The sequence below is a fragment of the Panicum virgatum genome, chromosome 9N (genome assembly GCF_016808335.1).
Source record: "Panicum virgatum strain AP13 chromosome 9N, P.virgatum_v5, whole genome shotgun sequence".
Taxonomy (NCBI): domain Eukaryota; kingdom Viridiplantae; phylum Streptophyta; class Magnoliopsida; order Poales; family Poaceae; genus Panicum; species Panicum virgatum.
Genome location: NC_053153.1, coordinates 10061752 through 10082628, shown reverse-complemented (window position 1 = coordinate 10082628; position 20877 = coordinate 10061752). Strand labels below are relative to the sequence as shown.

General features: G+C 48.4%; 3 protein-coding genes across 3 annotated transcripts; 1 reads left to right on the top strand and 2 right to left on the bottom strand.

Moving 5' to 3' along the window:
• Positions 1-9421: 9421 nt before the first annotated feature.
• On the bottom strand, positions 9422-12020 carry LOC120690683 (calcium load-activated calcium channel-like). Its single transcript, XM_039973428.1, has 2 exons — positions 11175-12020; positions 9422-9756 (listed from the first exon to the last, which is right to left on the bottom strand). Exon 1 carries the CDS (start codon positions 11788-11790, stop codon positions 11176-11178), a length of 615 nt encoding a protein of 204 aa, XP_039829362.1. The 5' UTR covers positions 11791-12020; the 3' UTR covers positions 9422-9756; position 11175.
• A 2622-nt stretch (positions 12021-14642) lies between these two features.
• LOC120690684 (probable histone H2AXa) lies at positions 14643-15388 on the top strand. Its single transcript, XM_039973429.1, has 2 exons — positions 14643-14919; positions 15020-15388. Exons 1-2 carry the CDS (start codon positions 14731-14733, stop codon positions 15239-15241), a joined length of 411 nt encoding a protein of 136 aa, XP_039829363.1. The 5' UTR covers positions 14643-14730; the 3' UTR covers positions 15242-15388.
• Positions 15389-16851: 1463 nt separating this feature from the next.
• LOC120690682 lies at positions 16852-18497 on the bottom strand. Its single transcript, XM_039973427.1, has 2 exons — positions 17679-18497; positions 16852-17058 (listed from the first exon to the last, which is right to left on the bottom strand). The coding sequence occupies exons 1-2, from the start codon at positions 18495-18497 to the stop codon at positions 16852-16854; spliced, it is 1026 nt and encodes a 341-aa protein (XP_039829361.1).
• Between the last annotated feature and the right edge of the window lie 2380 nt (positions 18498-20877).

Below are 20877 nucleotides of genomic sequence, written 5' to 3'. Positions count from 1 at the left end.
TTGAATCATGTTCAATGTTAAATTATGTAATATTAAGAACTAATATGTCGTAAACTAATTTCGTCTTGGCGTGCGAATATTTGTTGTAATATGTGGCGCAAATGTATGTTCAACTTTGTTGCTGTAATTGGAAATTGAAGTTATATGATATATAATTTGTTGTGCATCATTTATTAGTTTATTACGTTATGTTTTATTTAGTATTTTATTAAAAATTTGTTGTATTACTTAATATTGTTATTTATGTTCTGGAATTTTATTTAGTATTTTATTACGTTAATGTTATTATGCTTAATATTGTTATTTATGTTCTGAAATTTTTTGTAATAAATCTTATTATACAGCTATGGCGCACGAGGAAGGAGCCACCCCTGAGTTGCTCGATGCTCTCGTCGACAAGCGCCACCGGTCGTACATGTCTGCGGTCCGTGGCATAAGCTTAGGGACGTTTCGGGCTCGTGTGCCCATGACGACGATGTCGATACACTGTCGCTGGGTTCCTAGGTACGGGTTATATTTGTCACATATTTTAATTGTTTCCTTAACCATTTGTTTTAACTTGATTTTCATTTTCGCGATGCAGGCTACACGCTTCAGTGCTTCTCCCAATTGCGCGACTTGTGGAGGGAGATATGGCTGACCATGCACGTCGACCTAGACACAGGGCTCCACGGTTTCAGTTCGACATGTCCCTCCTCGCGGCACTTCTCGACCGTTGGCGTCCGAAGACGCACACGTTTCACCTCCCGGACGGTGAAATGATCCCTACTCTTCAGGACGTGGCGATGCTTCTAGGCTTGCCGTGTGCTGGACGAGCCGTGGGTGCAAAGGACGTGGGACTCTTGTGACGCGACGACCTTTTGGCTCGGTTCGCCGGGGTTCAGCGCAACGAGCTAGCGTTGTCGTACCGGCCCTTGCCTGCGAACCACGCACACGGACCGACAAAGAGGTGGCTCCTACAGTTCAGTGTGAGTACATAAATATTGATTCTTTCCGTACTTATATTGATACGTATTTGCATTGACGACTCGTACCATTTTGAAGGCGAACTATATGAGGGCAGACGCAGACGACTTTACGGTTGTCAGGCACTTCGAGGCCTACTTACTGTGGCTGTTCGGCTGGGTCATGTTCTGCAGCTCGCAGGGTGACTCGTGCCCCAAACAGCTCATTCCTTTAGCGAGGTCGATAGCTGATGCTCCACTTCACGAGATGCCACAGTTCTGCTGGGGTTCTGCCGTTTTGGCTGCGAGTTACAGGGGTCTTTGCACGGGCGTGACGAAGGTCTCAGCAGAGGAGCCCATTTTTGTTGGGTGTCCTCTACTGTTACAGCTCTGGTCGTACGAGCGCTTTCCCGTCGGTAGGCCAGAGATGGACTTCAAGCCGTACGTCCAGCTGTCCGCAGACCACGACGATGTCGACAGACCTACGATGGGTTCGTTGTGGTGCCTCAGGAGGGTACATTACATCGTTTGTTTTACTTATTGTTACATGCCTGCACAAATGTACGATTTAGCGGTTAACTTATTTTTTCGTTATGCAGCCTTCTTGGGTCGGCGTGCAGATGAGGAAGTCGTACCACGACTTCGTGGGACAGTTTGACGCTCTTGTGGACACGGACGTGAGGTGGACTCCGTACACTGCAGCCGACATTTACGCCCGGGCACCGAGCGGTCTTTTGTCCTTATGCCTGCTAGATCACGAGTACTGGATGATGAGGAAGCCGATCCTTTACGACATCCACGTCGAGGAGTACCACGTTCACCGGGTTATGAGGCAGTTCGGTCTCTAGCAGCAGACCCCGGTCCCGATTGTGCACTCAGTGGATGCCCACATCCACAGGTACCGAATAAATAGTTCTATTAATAATTCATTTTTTTTTATAACCTACCATTTAGCATTGAATCGCTCAAGCTTTCTATTATAGGTGGACACGTCAGGGCCAGCCACCAGGCTCGCGGTGGGCCGACAAGGTCCGTCCTTACGTCGATTCTTGGGCCGCGGCCCTCGACGACGTCGTTTTCGAGGATCGGCCGCACAACGACGAGGCGTTCGTGGACTACCTACGGTGGTACCTGCCGAGGACGCGCACACGTGTCGTGCACGTTCCACCAGAGGCTCGGATCGAGGCCGCAAGGGTGTCGGAGACGTACCCCGTAGTTCGAGACCAGAACTTCGCCATAGCGGTACGTTTCTCTGATTAATTTTGCAGTATACAAAACTGGTTTCATATGATGTTACTACTTTCTCGGTACAGTACGATGTCATACGAGCGATTGAGTCCGAGGCTTCGTCGAGTATGGGCCAGTACCATGACATGACGCCCGCCCAGCACCAGAGCACGCTGCAGAAGATCGTCGATATGTGCAAGCGATTCCGACGAGCCGTGACCTGTCGTGAGGACGACACCTTCCTCCCACCTCGCAGTTCGGGGCCGGTGCCTATTTCCGGTCCATCGTCACGACGGTCTGCACCCGCGGCACAGTTAGGTCCACCGCCACCGTCACCTGACACGATGGCGACACCTTCGGGTTCTGCAGTTCGGCCCACATACGTGCCACGACCGGCACATTTGTACTCGGCAGGTAAATCGTACTCTAACCTCGTGTCACTTACAATACCGTATCATGTAAAACTTTATTCATTAACCTGTACTTCTTATTCGTGTAGCGCCCGGCTCGTCGTTGTTTCCGTCGATAGATCCCTACGGCACCGGATCTTCGTCTCTTCGTCGTCCAATACACGATTTAGGTACGTCTAAGACCAGTTGTTAATTTGCGATAACAAGTACATTTTTAATTGAATATTGAAGGATGGAAGTTTGTGAATCAGAGTACCGGCAGGTGGGAGGGACAGACGACGATGAGGAGATTCAGGAGGTGGACGACCTCGCGCAGATGGAGTGGGTGAACACGTTCTTCTCTTCTGCACCGATGCATGAGGTCGTTGGCACTTCACAGCTGGGGGTGCCCCACTCGCGACGCAGGACTACAATCAGGTGGAGCAGACGCCTGTTCCCGAGCAAGGTCGTCGGTCCACTCGCCAGACCATCCCGCCGGAGCCACTGACGTACTTGCAGCACCACACTAGGGCGGGCCAGGCTGCAGAGCGACGTGGCAGGAGGAGAGGGGGCAAGCGCGGACGCATCTAGTTTACAGGTTGTAGCTTGTTAATTACTTTATTCCGTCATACTATGTTATGTAGGCCTGTGCAGACTATGATTGGATGTGTCCATTACGTACCATTATGATGAGTAGGCCGGTGCAGTGTTTTGGATGACGGTATATGTCCGTGCAGTGAAATTATGACGATTAGGTCGGTGCTGTGCAGTGTTCCGGGCGATGGGATATGTCGGGGCAGTGCAATAATCACGAGTGAGCACTGTGGACCGTGCAAGTGCTGAAGTCATGAGCAGTGAGACGTCGTGTCGTTGTTTAAAGTGGGAGGAGTGAGCGGTGTTGAGCGTGCGAGGGTACAAATCAAGAGCAACGAGAGGTCATGTCCGTGTTTAAAGTGGTAGGAGTGAGCGCTGTGGAGCGTGCGAATACTGTAGGCTTTTCATGTGCATTTACACTCCACACTCCGGGTATCAGACCTTTGTGCGCCTATAAATACTCACCAGTTTGTGAACTCCCAGCACCACTCAAACTCCAAAGCTCATTGTATACCCAATGTCTGGAGGTGGGTCTAGCGGAAAGAATTACTACGGTTTTGGGAAAGGAAAAGGGGGAAGAAAGGGAGACCCCATAATATGGGAGGGGCCTCTTGGACCTGATTCCTTTCCGGAACCAGTGTTTGAGTTTCCGCCACAGCACAAGAGTGAATTTACCAATGAAACTCCTCTTCGACAATACGATAACCGTAGAGAACCGTGGCCAAAATGCAGACATGGTGAGGACTGCTTAGTGCAGATGTGCACCGACGGGATGGATGGCGGTCGGCATTTCTTCAAATGCCCACACGCATGGGTAATACTCGGTTGTTTTATTTCTTTATCTTCATTGAGACACCTTACATGAAATTTATTTTGCAGTCTTCAGATGCTCCAGAAAACTGTGGATTTACCAGGTGGGTCGATCCTGCACCAATTGATTCAGTTCAGGAGTTCATCGAGTACCTCCAGATAAAGATCTTTGATCTGGAGTGCAAGGTGAACCATTACGAGGAAGTGAGTGAGGGTAACAAAGACGACGAAGATAATGATACCAGCAATGCTGCCGCTTAACAAGATGAACCATGCACTATTCCTTACTACAACTGCCCTTGTCACAAGAAGAAGGGCCCTGCCCCTCCGGCACCACCGTCTGCACCACCTGCAATGGGTGGATACTGCGGAGAAGGCTCAACGCAGTTTGCTACGTGGGGGTACGGCTATTAGGACTACCTAGTGCTAGTGACGCATCATTGTATTTGTTGGGTTTTTTTAAATTACCTAAGGCATGTTAGCTTAGATCAGAATATGTTTACCGTAGTTGCAACGGGTTCTGTCATGCCACTGCATTTCTGCTGTGTGTTTCATTAACGTTGTATTATGATGTAATTCCTATGGTTTACATTATGACGATCACGCCGGTACCGTGTAGTGTTCCAGGCGATGGGATGTGTCAGGGCAGTGCAATAATCACGAGTAGGTCGATGCAGTGACAGTACGACGAGTTTAAAGTGGTCGATGCGATGAGTAGGTCGATGCAATAATCCGTGTTTAAAGTGGTAGCAGTGAGTGCTGTGGAGCGTGCGAGTACTAATGGTACGAGCAATGAGAGGTCCTGTTGTTGTTTAAAGTGGAATGAGTGCGCGCTGTGGAGCGTGCGAGTGCAGAACCGTGGACGACTGTGGAGCAGTGAGAGGTAATATCTATGTTCAAAGTGCTTGGACATGCAGGCAGCCCTGCGTGTATAAAAGAGCACCTTTCTGTCGGGAAATGGAGGCTAATTTAGCACCCTCTCCTAACGATCCCAATAGATGTATTACAGATTGCAAGGTTTGGCCGAAAGGTGTAGAGCCACCCGATTGCTATTGCCAAATGCGTTGTGTTCCGAACATATCTCGTGATTACGAGACTTTTGGCTAGAGGTATTGGTGTTGCAAGAATATCAAGGAAATCCAAAAAAGAGTGTAGCGGAAATGGCCTCTCATGCCATATTTCAATATAATATTTTGGTGATTGATATAGACAACACAACACTTGGACTAATATGATTGTTAAGAAAACCATTCTCAGGCTCTTCGGTCCAAGGGACAAGAATTGAGGCATTTTGCTATCATCGGTTAAACCGACGTAGGGCAAAATGAACTCACCGGTGTAATCACAGAGAAGGTCTGCGGGCTAGGGTTTTACACCGGATTAACCGACGTTGAAGAAAATGCATACATCGGTGCATTGACAGATGAAGACAGAAAATTCTATACACCGGTTAAACCGACGATTACATATTGATGAACGTCGGTGCAGTTGTCCAGAGAGTTAGTTTTTCAGTAACTACACTCACCGGTTAAACCGATGTTTCTATTACATTAACCGGTTGATTACGTCGGTCGATTGAGGTAGCCGTTGAAGTATAACGTCTAGTTGGAAAATGCACTCACCGGTTAAACCGGTGATGACAAAAAGTTGAGCGTCGGATCAACCGACGTTAAGGGTTTTTGTCAGCCTTTTTCCAACGGCTAGTTTGGGGTGTGTGGGCTATATATATACCACCCCACGGCTCATTTGAGAGCGCTGGAGACCAAGGAAGTATACAAGAGCCAAAGATCATCTCCAACCACCATAGAGCTTCATTGTACATCATATAGGCTTAAGCACACTTGTTAGAGTGCTTAGTGCTTGATTAGGGATTAGTTCTTGCGAGAGCTCACTTGAGAGAAGTCTTGCTGCGGCAAGCAAACACTTGTACTCGTCGTGTGACCCTCCTACTTGGTGTGGAGAGGCAACGACACTTTGTGCGGGGAAGGAGACCCCTCTTGGTGAGAAGCTCCGATAGTGAAGATGGTGCCGTGGTGACGCTTCGAGATAGACGGTGGCGGTGACCTCGTCTTGGTGACTTGGTGGCACTTAGCCTTTGCTTGCCGGGTGCCTTGGTGGCCAACGCAAGACGGTGATCAAGCGAAGAGACTCGGCATCACACTTGTTCGTGTTGGACAAGTGGCCGTGGACGTAGGGAGGGACTTTGGTGTCCTAACCGAACCACGTTAAATCATGTGTCTTGGTGTCTTCACGGGAGTTTGCATATCCTCTCCCTTACCGCTTTAATTACCGCATTACGTTTCCGCATTTACTCTTTCTTACTTACCTTTACTTTCCTAGTTAGTTTGATTAGGATTGGCTATAGGTTGCAAATCTTTTGGGGTAAGTAGAGGGTAGCATAGATAAATCTTAGTCATAACTAGCATGTGTAGGACGTGTTAGGTTTATCTTATGCAATTAGATTGAGCCCTAGGTTAAAAAGCGATTAGCGACCCTATTCACCCCTCCCCCTCTAGGGTCGGATACCCCGGTGATCCTTACAAAGAGGTGCAACATCACAGGTATAGATTAATTTGTAAATATGCTTTTGTTATTTTTATTAATTTTGAATCGTTTCTTGTTTGCAAAAGTACGCTGGTGATGACACGCATACTCATTGGTGTCATTTCCATGAGTGGATTGACACGTGGATCACTCATCGTGATCAGCAGTATATAGAGTGGTTGAAGAAGGTGAATGAAGATTTACGCAAAGGCGAGCGTGCAAAAGCAGACATCGCGGGACGTGATAAGGGTACTGCCCGTGAATGATTGATGTTGTACTGTTCCGTCTGAATAAATAATGTAACGTTTGTTCGAATTACCTAAGACATGTTAGGTTTAGTCTTGGACCTCGTTATTGTAGCTTGCAATAGGTCCTGACATGCCATGTCATGTGTTCTGTGCGTTGAATTGTGTGGACCACTATTTAATTTGTGTTCAATGTATGAACGGTGGTTGTTTTTTATTGTTTTTATTGTGTGTACTGGCCGATATATGCCCATGGAGTTGTCATCGCGTCGGTCTGAAAAGTTTATTTGTAGGGCAATGCTTCTGAAAAATCTAGTTATAGCTAGTACAAATTACACAATGCAGATTAATTTGACATTGAAATTACAATAACAATTGCACTGGCATGTACATGGAACACGCTAACGTCGTGTTCCATCTAGACCTAACATGTCTTAGGGAATATGAAATTCGAACATTACATGATAGTCATCTACTGAGTGCACCGAGGATACTTCCCCTTCCTAATAGCCTCGGGTCCCGCCTCCTTCGCACGGCGGGGCCTCTCTCGCTTCCTCTCCCTATCAGCTTCACGCTCCTCCGCCTGCCGACGTTCCACATCTGCGAACCTCTTCTGGATCTCTTCTTTATCTTTCTTGCGCTTCTCCTCCATTTTTTCCTCTTGCAGCATTCGCTGCCACCTTTCCGCAGCTCACCTTGCTTCGCGCTCAACGTGTTCCTTAGCTTCGGTCGATTGCTCCGTGTCCAGCCACTGTATGAAATCACAAAGAGGTGGTGGACTCTATTTCCAAGCCGAGTTAGAATTAACTTACTGAACTCCGAAGACGCAAACTAGATAGTGCGAGGTGATACCATCGCTTTGTCCTTGCCGTAGCGCTTTGGCGGATCGTACTCGTAGTTCTCACACATGAAGAACCTCCTGCCGAAGTCATCGCCCAAAACTTTGGACTCCATCAGCTTGCACAACGAACCGCAGAAGCACATTGGAACCTACACTCCTTGAGGCACAGGTTCTCTAATCTTGTTCCACGGAATGTAGGTAGAACCAGAGAAAGACATGGTGGTCGTGCGGGGATGGCTAAAGACTTCGTATGAGATGGCTATTGACTTCATATGAGATGGGACGATGTTCTATTTATAGATGGAGGTATTTGGTCTATAGGCATGGTTCACGCATGTCTATCGCCGTTTCAAACGGCGGTAGGTCCTCCCACATTTTTAATTATAGTGGGGGTGCAGAAGAATCTGATGCAAGGTGACAGGACATCGAAATCGTAATTGAAACTCATGAATATCTCATAAAAATATATTTTCACATACTATTAGAGTTAAATCTAATTTGTATAAATTTTAAAAAAAATTCCCTAACCTCCGCTATCTCTATTATTTTTTGAAATATCTCTAAATGTAAAGAAAATAATTACAGTTCAGACAGCCTATAAAATAATTATACAATTAATTACAGCAGTGAGAGCATATAAAATAATTAAAAAATTGTGGGAATACCTACCGCCGTTTCAAACGGCGGTAGGGCGCTGGCCGTCTACAGGGCGGCTATAGCCGCGCTGTAGCCCGGCGGTAGCACTTACCGCCGGTTCGTTTGGCGGTAAGGAGCTACCGCCGGATCAAACGGCGGTAAGTTTCATGGGCCGTGGGCCAAGGATTTTACCGCCGGTTCATCCGGCGGTAACTCCTTACCGCCAAACGAACCGGCGGCAGGGTGACATTTTTGCAAAAAAAAATATAGCGACATATACTTTTGATAAATCGAATAAAAAATAATATAAAAATAAAAAAAATTCGCGAGCGTCGAACGATTGGGCCACATGCCGACATGCGTTGCCGTTTAGGCCCAGGGAATGGGGAGATTGTCCTGAAACGCGGTGAATGAAATTGTCCTGAGTCACAGTCTCACGGATGCAGCCAGAGTTACCAGACTCCGGGTGCGCCTGTTCATTGTGCAGAGGGGAAGCACAAACACTTTCACCGCGTTCGGCAGGCTGGAGCTAGAGGCTGGAGCTGGAGTAGTGTAAGAGAAAAACACTATTATCTGGCTGGTGGCTGGAATAGTATGAAACGGAAAACCTGTAGCGCTGGAGACCAGCCGAACGCAGTGTTTGCAAACAAACGGCTGACAAGTTAGGCTGTGTTTAGTTCCCACAAAAACCCCCACAAAAACATCACATCTCCATCACTTCGAAATATTAAATATAACAAATAACTCATACATGGAGTACTAAATGTAGGTAAATAAAAAAAACTAATTGCATAGTTTTGATGTACGTTGCGAGACGAATCTTTTGAGCCTAGTTAGGTCATGGTAGGACAATATGTACCACAAACAACGAAAAGTGCTACAGTATGCTACATTGTATTTCTCCCCGCACTACAGTGCATTTCAGGGGAACTAAACACAGCCTTAATGACAAGAAATCGGCCGTGTAGTCAGACTCGAGCATTGTGCAAACAATTGCTAGAAACGGCAGATCATTTAGGAGTATGTCCATTTGAGCTGGAACCTGGAAGTATGGAGCGGAAGAAGGCATGTGGGCCGGAATTTACCAGCTGAAGCTGATGAACAAAATGCAGATCCAAGCTGCCTCATTTTTCCTTTCAAAAAAAACTGCCTCATTGAGAATTTAAAGATAGCTATGTCGGACAAAGGGCATATGAAACAAGGATCTCTATGAAATATTTATGAGCCAAACATTATGTCCGCAAAGAGATCAACAACATAACCAATCCTAGTATAAAATCAGGCTGCACATTGTCACAGCCTAGCAGCAGGTAGTTCAAGCTCATTTGTTCAGTCTATGCAATAAATAAGTTAACCTTCATGTTCGCAGATCATCGATCCAACAGAAGACCGGTGAGTTGTGGAAAATAAATTTGACACACCTACTGGTACAGAGTCTATAACACCTTCTTCCCAGGGCGACCATGCTATTCCTTCATCCAGATTCACTCCTCTCAGAAACAAACCCGTGGTGGTGGTAGGCGTAGCTGCAGAGAAATATGGTTGACAGATCAGATAGTGAGGTATAAAAGCAAAAGGAAAATTATTGTGCATACTGCATAAGAATAAACAACACTATATGAGCATTTTCTATTGTCACAATGTATTTTCTGAATTGCTGCTCTTATTACTGATGCCCCTCGAGATATTTTGGTTAAGTTTAGTTCCACATTTCAAGCACATGACTAATAATAGCACAGATGCTCCCCAAAGTAGCTAAATTCACTCCATGTAGTTTTGAGATTAATGATGGCGTCCTAGAATGAATAATACACTGAAAAATAAAAAGAACTAGAAAGGGATGTCTGAAACTGAAAAGGGCTGCACAGGAATGAGGAATGCTATGCCAGGACCCCAAAACTTAAAAGAATCTGACTCTGACAAACTCTTAGTTCACCAAGGCAAATATGATTCAGGCTATCCGCACTCATCATTCTCTATTTTAATTCTCTAAAAGGAATATTATATCCTAGTCATCAAGATTCTCTCCTCTATACCCAATTCTCCTACACTCATCATACTCTATATATCATCCTCTATATCAACTACCACCGATAGTACCCACGCGTCATACTCTATTTCAACTCTCCCTCCCTATTTACTCACTCTCCCCATCCACTCTCTCTCTCCTGATGGGACCAATGGCAGGCGTGCGGTCGTTGGTGAGTGAGTCTGGCGTGGGGTAGCGGACCTCCTGTACTGCGCCAGATTTAGCGGAGGGCGCGGTGTCCGCTTGGGTACTGGATGTCACCGCGTACGCCGCTGCAGCACGCCTCATCCGCTATTTGCTACTGCAGGATCAATTTACAGTAGCCAGTGCGGGTAGTCTCATCAATTATCGTTCTCAGAAAAAAAAAGGTTCATCAATTATCTGTAGTTCAGTAGTACTTTGTAATTCAAGAGCCTCAAACAAGCAAATCCTAATCAACAGGCACTTTGTGCTATACTGCTATCTAAACAAATCACTAGCAACAGCTTCACCTCTGCACTATATGGTGAAACAGTGATCTGCCGTATAGATGACCAAGAGACTCAGAAGTTATAGTGTTGGCACAGTGTTCCTTAGGGCAGGAGAGGTCTAAGTGCATCATCTAATAAGTATGTGCCATGCAAATTACTTAACAACTATGTATAACAAAAGGAGGAGGATATCCTGTGTGTCATGACAACAATCATGCTGAAACTAGGAATTGGTCACACTAACAAAACGCAAGTCAATCAATCTGAAAACATCAATCACTTATCACCCACATCCAAATGTATCCAAAAGGTCTGATATAACAATTTTCATCAGGGCTGAGAATTATGATCTACTAATAATCTTTGTAAGACACTAGAGATCCGAATTTTAGCGCAATCAGTAAAGCGTACCGACGAAATTGAAGCAAAGAGATCGATCTGGTACCTCAATTCACTTTCGGATCGGGCATGGGGAAGAGGCCCCCGCCGGCCGCAGCAGCCGCGCGTGGCGGCGCGAAGCCAAGCAGCTTCTGGAGGTTGGTCCGGATGCTCATGGAGCAGAGGAAGTAGAGGAAGACCATGGAGCAGTCGGTGGGGTCGTTCCCGGGCAGGCCGCGGTGGCTCATGCGCTGGACGAGCGGGACGGGCGAGAAGGGCAGCTTGGCGACGGCGCGGCCCTCGAAGAGCGAGTTGAGCAGGCCGAAGACGACGAAGAGCACGGCCGCGACGACGGCGCCGGACTTGAGCTTGGCGAGCGAGAGCTCCCGCGCGGCGTCCTTGAGGCTGGTCTCGACGCGGTCCATCTTCTTGGCCCGCGACGAGGCGGGCTGCGCGGAGGAGGACCCGCCCCCCGCGCCGGAGGAGGCGGAGGAGCCGGCGCCGGACTTCATGGCGTCGAGCTTGCGGGAGTGGCGCTCGATGGAGGCGCGGAGGGAGTTGTAGGTGGCGGTGCGGTAGATGAGGAGCCAGGAGATGGCCTCGCAGAGCACGGCCGTCGCGGCGGAGATGGCCACCACCGAGAGGCTGTCGCCGTAGCGCAGGGAGGAGAGCGCCGAGGCCATCCCCGCTTCCGGTTCCGGTTCCTCTTCGGCTCCTCCGCCCGACGCGATGCCGCTGGTCCGTCCGGCAGGGGTGGGATTCTGCACGGGGGGAGTCGGAGAGAGAGATCTCGATTTGGCTGCGGAACGGGACGCGCCCGGGATCTTCGGGGCTTGACGGCCGCGGGGTGGTTGGCTCGGCTCTGCGGCGCCCTGTTGCCTTGCTGGCGGCTTGCCTGGCCGCGGCCGCCGCCGCTGTGTGGATTCTGTTCTGGCGATGGGGGACTATTCGGCGAGATGGGTGCCTGACGTGCGGGGCCCAGTCGAGGCGAGTCTGGCGCGCCCTCTTCTTGAGTTCGTCGGTTCTGCACGTCCAAGCATTTGAGTGAACTATCATCATTTATGTAATATCGAACTCTGGTTCCTCGCTAGGATGGTCCAGTCCATAGCTATAATTCTCTAGACTATATCCTAGGGTGCTCGTTGAAGCGTGTTGTCTGTAACAAATCTTTATACCTTAATCACAAAGATACACAAATCTTTTGCGTATTCGATAAAGAAAAAACTAGTTCCTGTACTAGGCACTTTCAGCGTGTATCAATTCCACCGAGCAAGCAGCATGCTCCCTGTCAAGTATAGGCAATATTAAGGCAAGCAACATCGTCACCCAACGTTTCGGCGGGGAAATGTCAAGGCAGAGTGCCTCGTCACTGACCTGCATTTGCATTCTCTGAACTGTTCGAGGAGAATGAAAATCAAGAGAACACTAATCCTCTCAAGTCATCGATTAACCGAACAAGGCTTTGCTCGGAAGCAAGATCAGCAAAACCACAATGCACTGTGCCCTGGAGTCACAGAGATGCCATTGATAAGAACATCGCTGGATAATGCCACGTCCTTTGTTTGTTCCGAACATTTGAACCACTTCTACCATTAGAAACGAATAAATATGAGGTAATCCTTACATTCTCCAAATTTCTGGTCCAATGACTCCTCAGACAAACAAAAATCAATGAAAAACGAATGTTTCAATCATCTAATGCGGCTAAAATCGTGCAATATTGGCTGAAAAAAAAAGGTAACGACTTAAACACCATATAGGTTTGAAAAGATGAGAGGACACCCAAACACCCAACCGTAGCAAAATACAAAGCTTCTACCGAGATTGCTTGGATTAATACCTAGAGCGCAACATTTCTAATATGAAAACACCAGCTTTCATTTCTAATTTTTTTCATCTGTTAACGGCATATTCTTATAACTTATTATCATTTGTTAAAGTGTGATACAAAATCATTATGCACAACTTCAGCTCTGTTTAGATGGACTAAAAGCTTAAGCTAAACTTTAGTCGGGACTGAATATCAGTTTGCTAAAAAATTATTTGGCTAAAATGAGCCATGTGATGTTTGGATAAAGGGCTAATAAGAAATAGCTAATAGATTGCTGGAAATCTATTTAACCCAAATTAATCACCGCTCGATCAACTAATGGGCTAACAAGTAGGGGAGTTTGCTAAAAGTTAGCACATATTTTAGCGATATGTTTGGATCAGATGATACTAATTTGTTGTTGGCTACAAATTAGCAATGGAATCCAAACACCCCCTTCTATTAAAGCCATGCATTTAGCACCAACAGGAACCTTCGTTTTCTCTTATACTTCTTTTTTCCCCCGAGAACATGCGTGGGCATGCATTTCATGCGCAAAGGGTAACCAGCCACACAATTCAAAGACCACAAGCTTGAACACACCAAACGCGAAGTCCTATCCTTGTCGAGGGACGAGCCACCACCTAAGCTTGGAGACAAGAGAACGACCACGGACCACCTCAACTTCAGAAGCAATGAAGCATGTTACCGCCGCCGAAAGACCAAAATAGATACGACCGAATAACCAACATTCTGCACACAAAAGAGTAAAGACTATCGAAACCAGCCGGCACCATGTCGATGAAGAATTCCTTAAAGACGATGCCTTCAACAAGGACACAACAAGGACACAACTAGGTGTGGTAAAGGGCCTTGAAATTTAATTTACATAATTCAAGAGTCGTGTTTTAATTCTATATAAATTTTGAGCTAAAAATATATAAGAGTTAAATAGAATTGTTAAGAAATCACTAGGGTCATGGTCCATTATCACCCCACAACGCATAAGCACGCCACCATTTCATTCTTGAGTTCAGGACATCCAGAGATCCGGTTTTCACCTAAGGAACCAGGGTTAGGGTCATCACAATGCCGCCAACAAGGCGAACGGCATCCAAGGATGTCGCCTGCGTCAACCTAAGCAAGGCTTTCGCCTAAGATCCATTGACCCATCCTTCATCCCTAATCAGAACAACGGAGAACCCAGCTGGAGACAAATCAGACAAGTGAGGCCACGGCGTCATGCGAGGGTGAAGGAAAGACAGCGTTGCTCTTGTACTTCTAAGTAGATCAAATTGTATATTTGTATTCATGTAAAAATATTTTCTTCAACTTAAACCAGGTCTGAAGGGTCATAGCGTCGTAGGACCGAAGAGATTATAGGGAGCAAACACAAGTGAATGTTCAAACAATTTGACTAAAGCAAAACTAACCCCCCCTCCCCCCCCCCCCCCCCAAAAAAAATTCTAAGGAGTATGAGAATTTCTTTTTGTTCTTTTCCAAATACACTATTTTAAGATAAAAAAGAACTTTTCGAATTATCCATGTGAATGCTTTGTGTGTAAGGGGGGGAAAATACCCCGCCTGAGAAAAAGGGGAGCATTCCATTTCATACCCGGGCAAGCTGTCTCGCCACGTCACCGATCCGCGCCTCCGAACTCCCAGCCAACCACAGCCCGTCTCCCACCCAAACCCTAACGCTATAAAACCGCAGGCGCCGCCCGCCCCTCCCTCCAACACATCTCCAGTCTCCACAGCGCCCCCAGCCTCGAAGATTTCAGAAGTTTCCAGACCCCACCAACGCGAAGCGGCGATGAGTTCCTCCGGCGGCCGCGGGAAGGCGAAGCCGGCGACCAAGTCGGTGTCGCGGTCCTCCAAGGCCGGGCTCCAGTTCCCCGTCGGCCGCATCGCGCGGTACCTCAAGGCCGGCAAGTACGCCGAGCGCGTCGGCGCCGGCGCCCCCGTGTACCTCTCCGCCGTCCTCGAGTACCTCGCCGCTGAGGTAACCTCCCGATCCCCGCTCTCATCCAGCGCCCCGATTTTTCGATCAGCGCCGATCCGATTCCCCCGTTTTGAATGGATGGTTTCGTGGGTTTTCTCAGGTGCTGGAGCTGGCCGGGAACGCGGCGAGGGACAACAAGAAGAACCGCATCGTGCCGCGTCACATCCAGCTGGCGGTGCGGAACGACGAGGAGCTGAGCAAGCTGCTGGGAACCGTGACGATCGCCGCCGGCGGCGTGATGCCCAACATCCACCAGACGCTGCTGCCCAAGAAGGCCGGCGGCCACAAGGGGGACATCGGCTCCGCCTCCCAGGAGTTCTGAGCGCGTCGGCGGATGGCGGTGATGTTTCTTCCGGATTTTGGGATGTTTGGGAATGAGTTGGGATTGATGGAACTTTGCTGGATGTAAACAAACGCAGTGCGTTGGTTCGCGAATCAATGAATAGAAGAGAACATTTACCATGATTTATTCTTTCTGAAATGGCTCTGCGTTTTGCATTCGAATTCGATTTGTTTATCATACTGTACAGGATGGTGCATTTATAAATCGGTAGACATGGTTGATTGTCAAGTTGGATATACTTGCAATCTGCATCCCTCTGGTAGCAGCTTCGAGCAGTAATGCTGGAGATTTTTGAGAGGTGATGGCACAGGTGCCAGTCCAGGGGTCAACCAGTCCCTCTTTGCCCCTTGCAAAGGAGATCAAAGATCACGTACTGGGCAGCGATGCTGAAGTTTGTTACTGCTGTTCTTGTTGTGTTATGCTGTTCTGTATGACGACTCTTGAGAATCTTCAATGTCAGATGACACACTGACATTGGCCTTGTTTGGATCCGTAACAATCCTAGCGCGCACGCTTTTTGAAACGTGAATATCGTATGCATGGTATACAAAATAAAGTCTATTTGCAAAAAAATTTTAGGAATAGGTGTAACTTTTCGCGACGAATCTAATAGCGGTAATTAATCAGTGATTGGCTACAGTGATGCTATAGTAACCACCCTTTAATCGCCTCATTAAATTCTTTAGGGTCACTAGCGCGGGGTTCTGAAGTTGGTTTTGTAAACTGATTTTGTTTGACACTGTAATTAGTGGTCAAAGTAACACGGGAAAAAACCAAACAAGGCCATTATGTTCTGTTCAGTACATGGTCTGAACCAAATACAAATATCCTTGCTGTTCTATTTCATTGCTTGTTCGGATCATTGTGAGCGTTTTGCACTTACTGTATGCAATCCATGAAGGTGATGCAGGCTGATCGTTTGTTTCTAATGGATACCGTATTTGCACGACCCAATCTCTCTGTTGGACAGTGCAAGAGAAGCACTATGGTGTACCTGAATCTGGTTACATTATCTATTTACATGTACCTGAATATCTGCAAATGCACAAGATCAGCATTCAGTTCCTAATGCTAAGGACGTTGGCCAATGTTTGTCAATCCATCATAAGATCAGTGAGCCTGTAATGTCTAATGTGGTAATGCCCTTGCCAGTTCAGCGTAAGATCAGATTTTTTTTTAATCATGATGATCATGCGCGCTCTTGCATGGCAGGTTATGTGTATAGCCATGCAATGCAGAAATGAAACACCATAAAGCCAGAAGTTTCTGAAAGCGATGTAGGAATTGTCAAGGAGAAATGCAATACTTGCACACAAAAAACTCCAAATTATGAATTATGAACTTCTGTTCAAATGGACACACTATTTACTGGGTCCAAATTCTCCGTTGAACAAACAGAGAAGCATAAGGAAAGTTGTCCTATCTGATAATCAGGAAATTATCTATTTGCCATATATCACGAAAACTGTGATTGCATTACCTTAATCGCTGATCACCAATCCAACCTACTAAACCAATGTGCTCCCTGTGCGAGATCGGCTGTCAGTTCGTCTTGCTAAACCAATGTGCTCCTTGTGCGCGATCAGTTATCAGTTCTTCGTGCTAAGGATGTTGGCCTTCATGGCTTCCAGCTCCGCCATGTTTTCGATGGCGCCAGAGGAGAAAGACGGCTCTGGGATTGGCTCCTCCACCATCTGCGACAGCCTCACGAGGCTCCTGGTGGCCAGCAACGCGGGCGCATCCACCGTCTCGGCGGCCCTCCAGTACAGGCACTCCGCCGCGCGGGCTGCCTGCGCCTTCAGCTCGTCGGAGCGCATCGGGCCCAGCAGGCAGTGCGCGACGATCCGCAGCACCGGCTGAAAGAGCTCCCACGGCCAGCGGCACGCGCCGCCATTTCTCCGCGCCGGCGGCGGCGGCGGCGTCCGGGCGGGCGGTAGGCGCGGCTTGTCGCCGCCGTCCAGCATGAATGGACGCACTATTTACTGGATCCAAATTCTCCGTTGAACAAACAGAGAAGCATAAGGAAAGTTTGTCCTATCTGATAACCAGAAAATTATCTATTTGCCATATATCACGAAAACTGTGGTTGCATTACCTTAATCGCTGATCACCAATCCAACCTACTAAACCAATGTGCTTCCCTGTGCGAGATCGGCTGTTCAGTTCGTCTTGCTAAACCAATGTGCCCTTGTGCGCGATCAGTTATCAGTTCTTCGTGCTAAGGATGTTGGCCTTCATGGCTTCCAGCTCCGCCATGTTTTCGATGGCGCCAGAGGAGAAAGACGGCTCTGGGATTGGCTCCTCCACCATCTGCGACAGCCTCACGAGGCTCCTGGTGGCCAGCAACGCCGGGCGCATTCCACCGTCTCGGCGGCCCCTCCAGTACAGGCACTCCCGCCGCGCGGGCTGCCTGCGCCTTCAGCTCGTCGGAGCGCATCGGGCCCAGCAGGCAGTGCGCGACGATCCGCAGCACCGGCTGAAAGAGCTCCCACGGCAGCGGCACGCGCCGCCATTTCTCCGCGCCGGCGGCGGCGGCGGCGTCCGGGGCGGGCGGTAGGCGCGGCTTGTCGCCGCCGTCCAGCTTGCTCTGCGTCCCCGCCCAGGCGACGCAGAACTCACAGAAGTCCATCTTGGATGAGATCGGCATGTGCGCGAGCTTGCTGTTGTAGAGCTCCAGGACCGCGCCAACGATGCGGGCGCGTCGCGTGGCGCGCATGGTGCCGTGCGGCTCCAGCGGCGGGGAGAGCACCGCGACGTCGAGGTCGGCGGGCTTGCCCTTGGGCGGCCCCTTGGCGTCGTGGTACGGGCTCGGGTTCGCCAGGTTCGGGAGCGACACGGTCTCGGCCTGGCCGGCGCCGCGCTGCGCCGCGGCGTGCGCGTACAGCGCGAGGAGCACGGCCTCGAACCCGGCCAGCGGCTTCCGCGACACGGCGCGGCACATGTACACCCCGGCCAGCGTGGGCACGAAGCGCAGCACCGCGAGCTGGAGCTCGGGGACGTTGGCCCGGAACGCGTCGTAGAGCCAGCGGCAGAGGGTGTCGTTCCCGGCGCCCGACCCGGCCCCGCGGAGGCGCCCCGTCACGGCGCTCGCGACGTCGGGGTCGTTGAGGAGCGCGGCCGCGGGGTCCTCCGCCGCGGCCACGGGGCCCGGGAGCGCGCCCCCGAGGATGCCCGCGAGGGCGTCCAAGGCGTCCTTGGCGCTGTGGATGGGCTGCGGCGGCGCGTCGTTCGGCATCGTTGCAGAGAGGAGAGGGACGAGGACGAGGACAAGAGGGTGCCACGGTCGACGACGTAGAGAACGGGAAGGGAAGGCGGAGAGATGGGAGGGATAGGAGAATTGCGCGGGCGTGCGCTGCTTCAGATTTGACCCGGCATGCTCGCGCGTCACGAGAGCGAAACAAGGGTCGTGTTTGGTTTTTTTCATGGGAATACTGTAGCATGCTTTGACCGCTAATTTAGAGTATCAAATGAAGTCTAATTACAAAACCACCTCCACAACCCCCGTATAAATCGCGAGACGAATCTAATGAGGCCTTTGAACGCGCGATTAGAAGATGGTTACTGTAGCATCACTGTAGCAAATCATCAATCAATTACCGCCACTAGATTCGTCTCGAAAAGTTACACCCATCCCTGAAAAAGTTTTGCAAATAGACTTCATTTAGTACTTCATGCGGGTGTTTGTCTTTTTATATAAACTTGACAGACGTTTAACCAAACACAGCCAGGGACGTGCTTTTGACCAGCTTGCATGCCGCGATGGAAGGAATGAAATTCCCTATATAGCACTAGATAAAAATCCAATTTCATATATGACATTGAAAATTTTTACCTTCCTTAGCAGCGTGTTTGGTTAAACCCTGAAAAAAATTTCACCTAGGGAATTTTCAATGCATGAGGTACTAAATGAATGCTAAAACCTTTTCACATGTGAGTGTAGTTTAGCGTGACGAATCTAATGAGCATAATTAATCTATGATTTCCAACAGTAATGCTACAATAACCTTCCTCTAATCATCTGCTAATCGTGCGGTCAAATATCTCATTAGCTAGTACATGCTTTAGTACCATAGTTGTGGAGATTATTAGACTTTATTTAATACATGTAATTAGTGATCAAAGTGGCGAAAAGTTTTCGTGAAATTTTTTTCAGCCCCATCCAAACACTGCCCTTACTTGACACCATAATTTATATTTCATTCCTTTCTTAGCATTTCCGTGAGATCCATTAGCCATTCCGTTAAAATTGTATCTCAATCTATCAGACATTTGTTTTGTGGACCAAATGCCCCTGAGAATTTCTACCCAGCAGCCCCAACTCATCCCGACGAATCTGCGCTCGATCCTCCCCAACCCCTAGGCATTCGGGAAGCGGTGAGCAAGGATGGCGCAGGCCTAGGGACGGCGCGAGGCGCGGCTCGTTGGGCATCCCCGCTGGTATGGGGAGCTGCGAGCTGGGCGAGCGGATCGCGATGGCTGGCGAGAGCGCCCGACGATGGCACAGGGGCTGGACGTGCGCACGCAGCAGGCTCGCTCTCCGGTAGTCCGGTGGATCTTCCGGGGTTTTTTTCTCTCTCTCGAATATGATCTTCCGGCTTGGATACGGTGGACACGAAACCACGAAGAAGCAAGGCACAGGTTCTCGAATATGATCTTCCGGTCTGTATGAGTAATTTCTTCATATGCTTTGTTGGCGATAACTTAATTGTTAATTTTACTGAGACTACATTTGGATCACTATTTTTATTTTTGAGAGAGAGAACAAGAGGCGCAAGGCTCCTGCTGATTAATATATATTCAAATCTCTACTTTAGTTACCCGTAACCTCTATAGTATCCAAACAGGGTCGATGAGTGTCAGCCCAGCAGAGACAAGCGGGTTTCTCAGGCTGTTCAATCAGCAAATGAGTAATCTCATCTCTGTGCAATGAGCTGCAAAATAGATGGATTTTCTTCTTGTGCTCGCATTTGTTAAAGCTGTCACAATTCCTGAAACTTTAGCAGAAAAATATAATGACTACAACTCATAAATGTACTGCACTAAAGTAGCAGGTAATATTATCTCTATGTCCATAGCCATTTGTAGAAAGCATAATCTCTATTCGACAGTTTTCCATTAGATTGTCTCCTTCTTACAATTCCAACGAACCCTTTCCAATTTCTGTTTACCTCGCACATACTCTATTAAGGGAAGAGATCAAGTAATGATTGAACACTAAACAGATAAGTAGAATCTGAACATAAACCATTTTACCAACATGAAGGGTAAAATGCCAATCAAGTTAATGTTTACAGCTGGGCAAACAAAATTTAGGGTCGAAAAAAGTGGGACAATAGTTCTACCAGCTCCAATAGCATAGACATTGTCGTGGGCTTTAGGGGTACCCACAGCCGGGTGGCGGAACGCACCCGCCTCATCTCTGAGGGAAAGTACTCGGGAAAGTGTTGAGCGATTAGGCCAATCTAGCTTGGGGGCAAGAACACAAGAACACTCGGGTTTAGAGTGGTTCGGGCCGCCGGAGCGTAATACCCTACGTCCACTGTGAGGTGTATTGCTCTTGGTATGAATGAGTCTATCCTCTGCCCAGCCCGCCTTTTCTTTTGGACCTGAGTCCT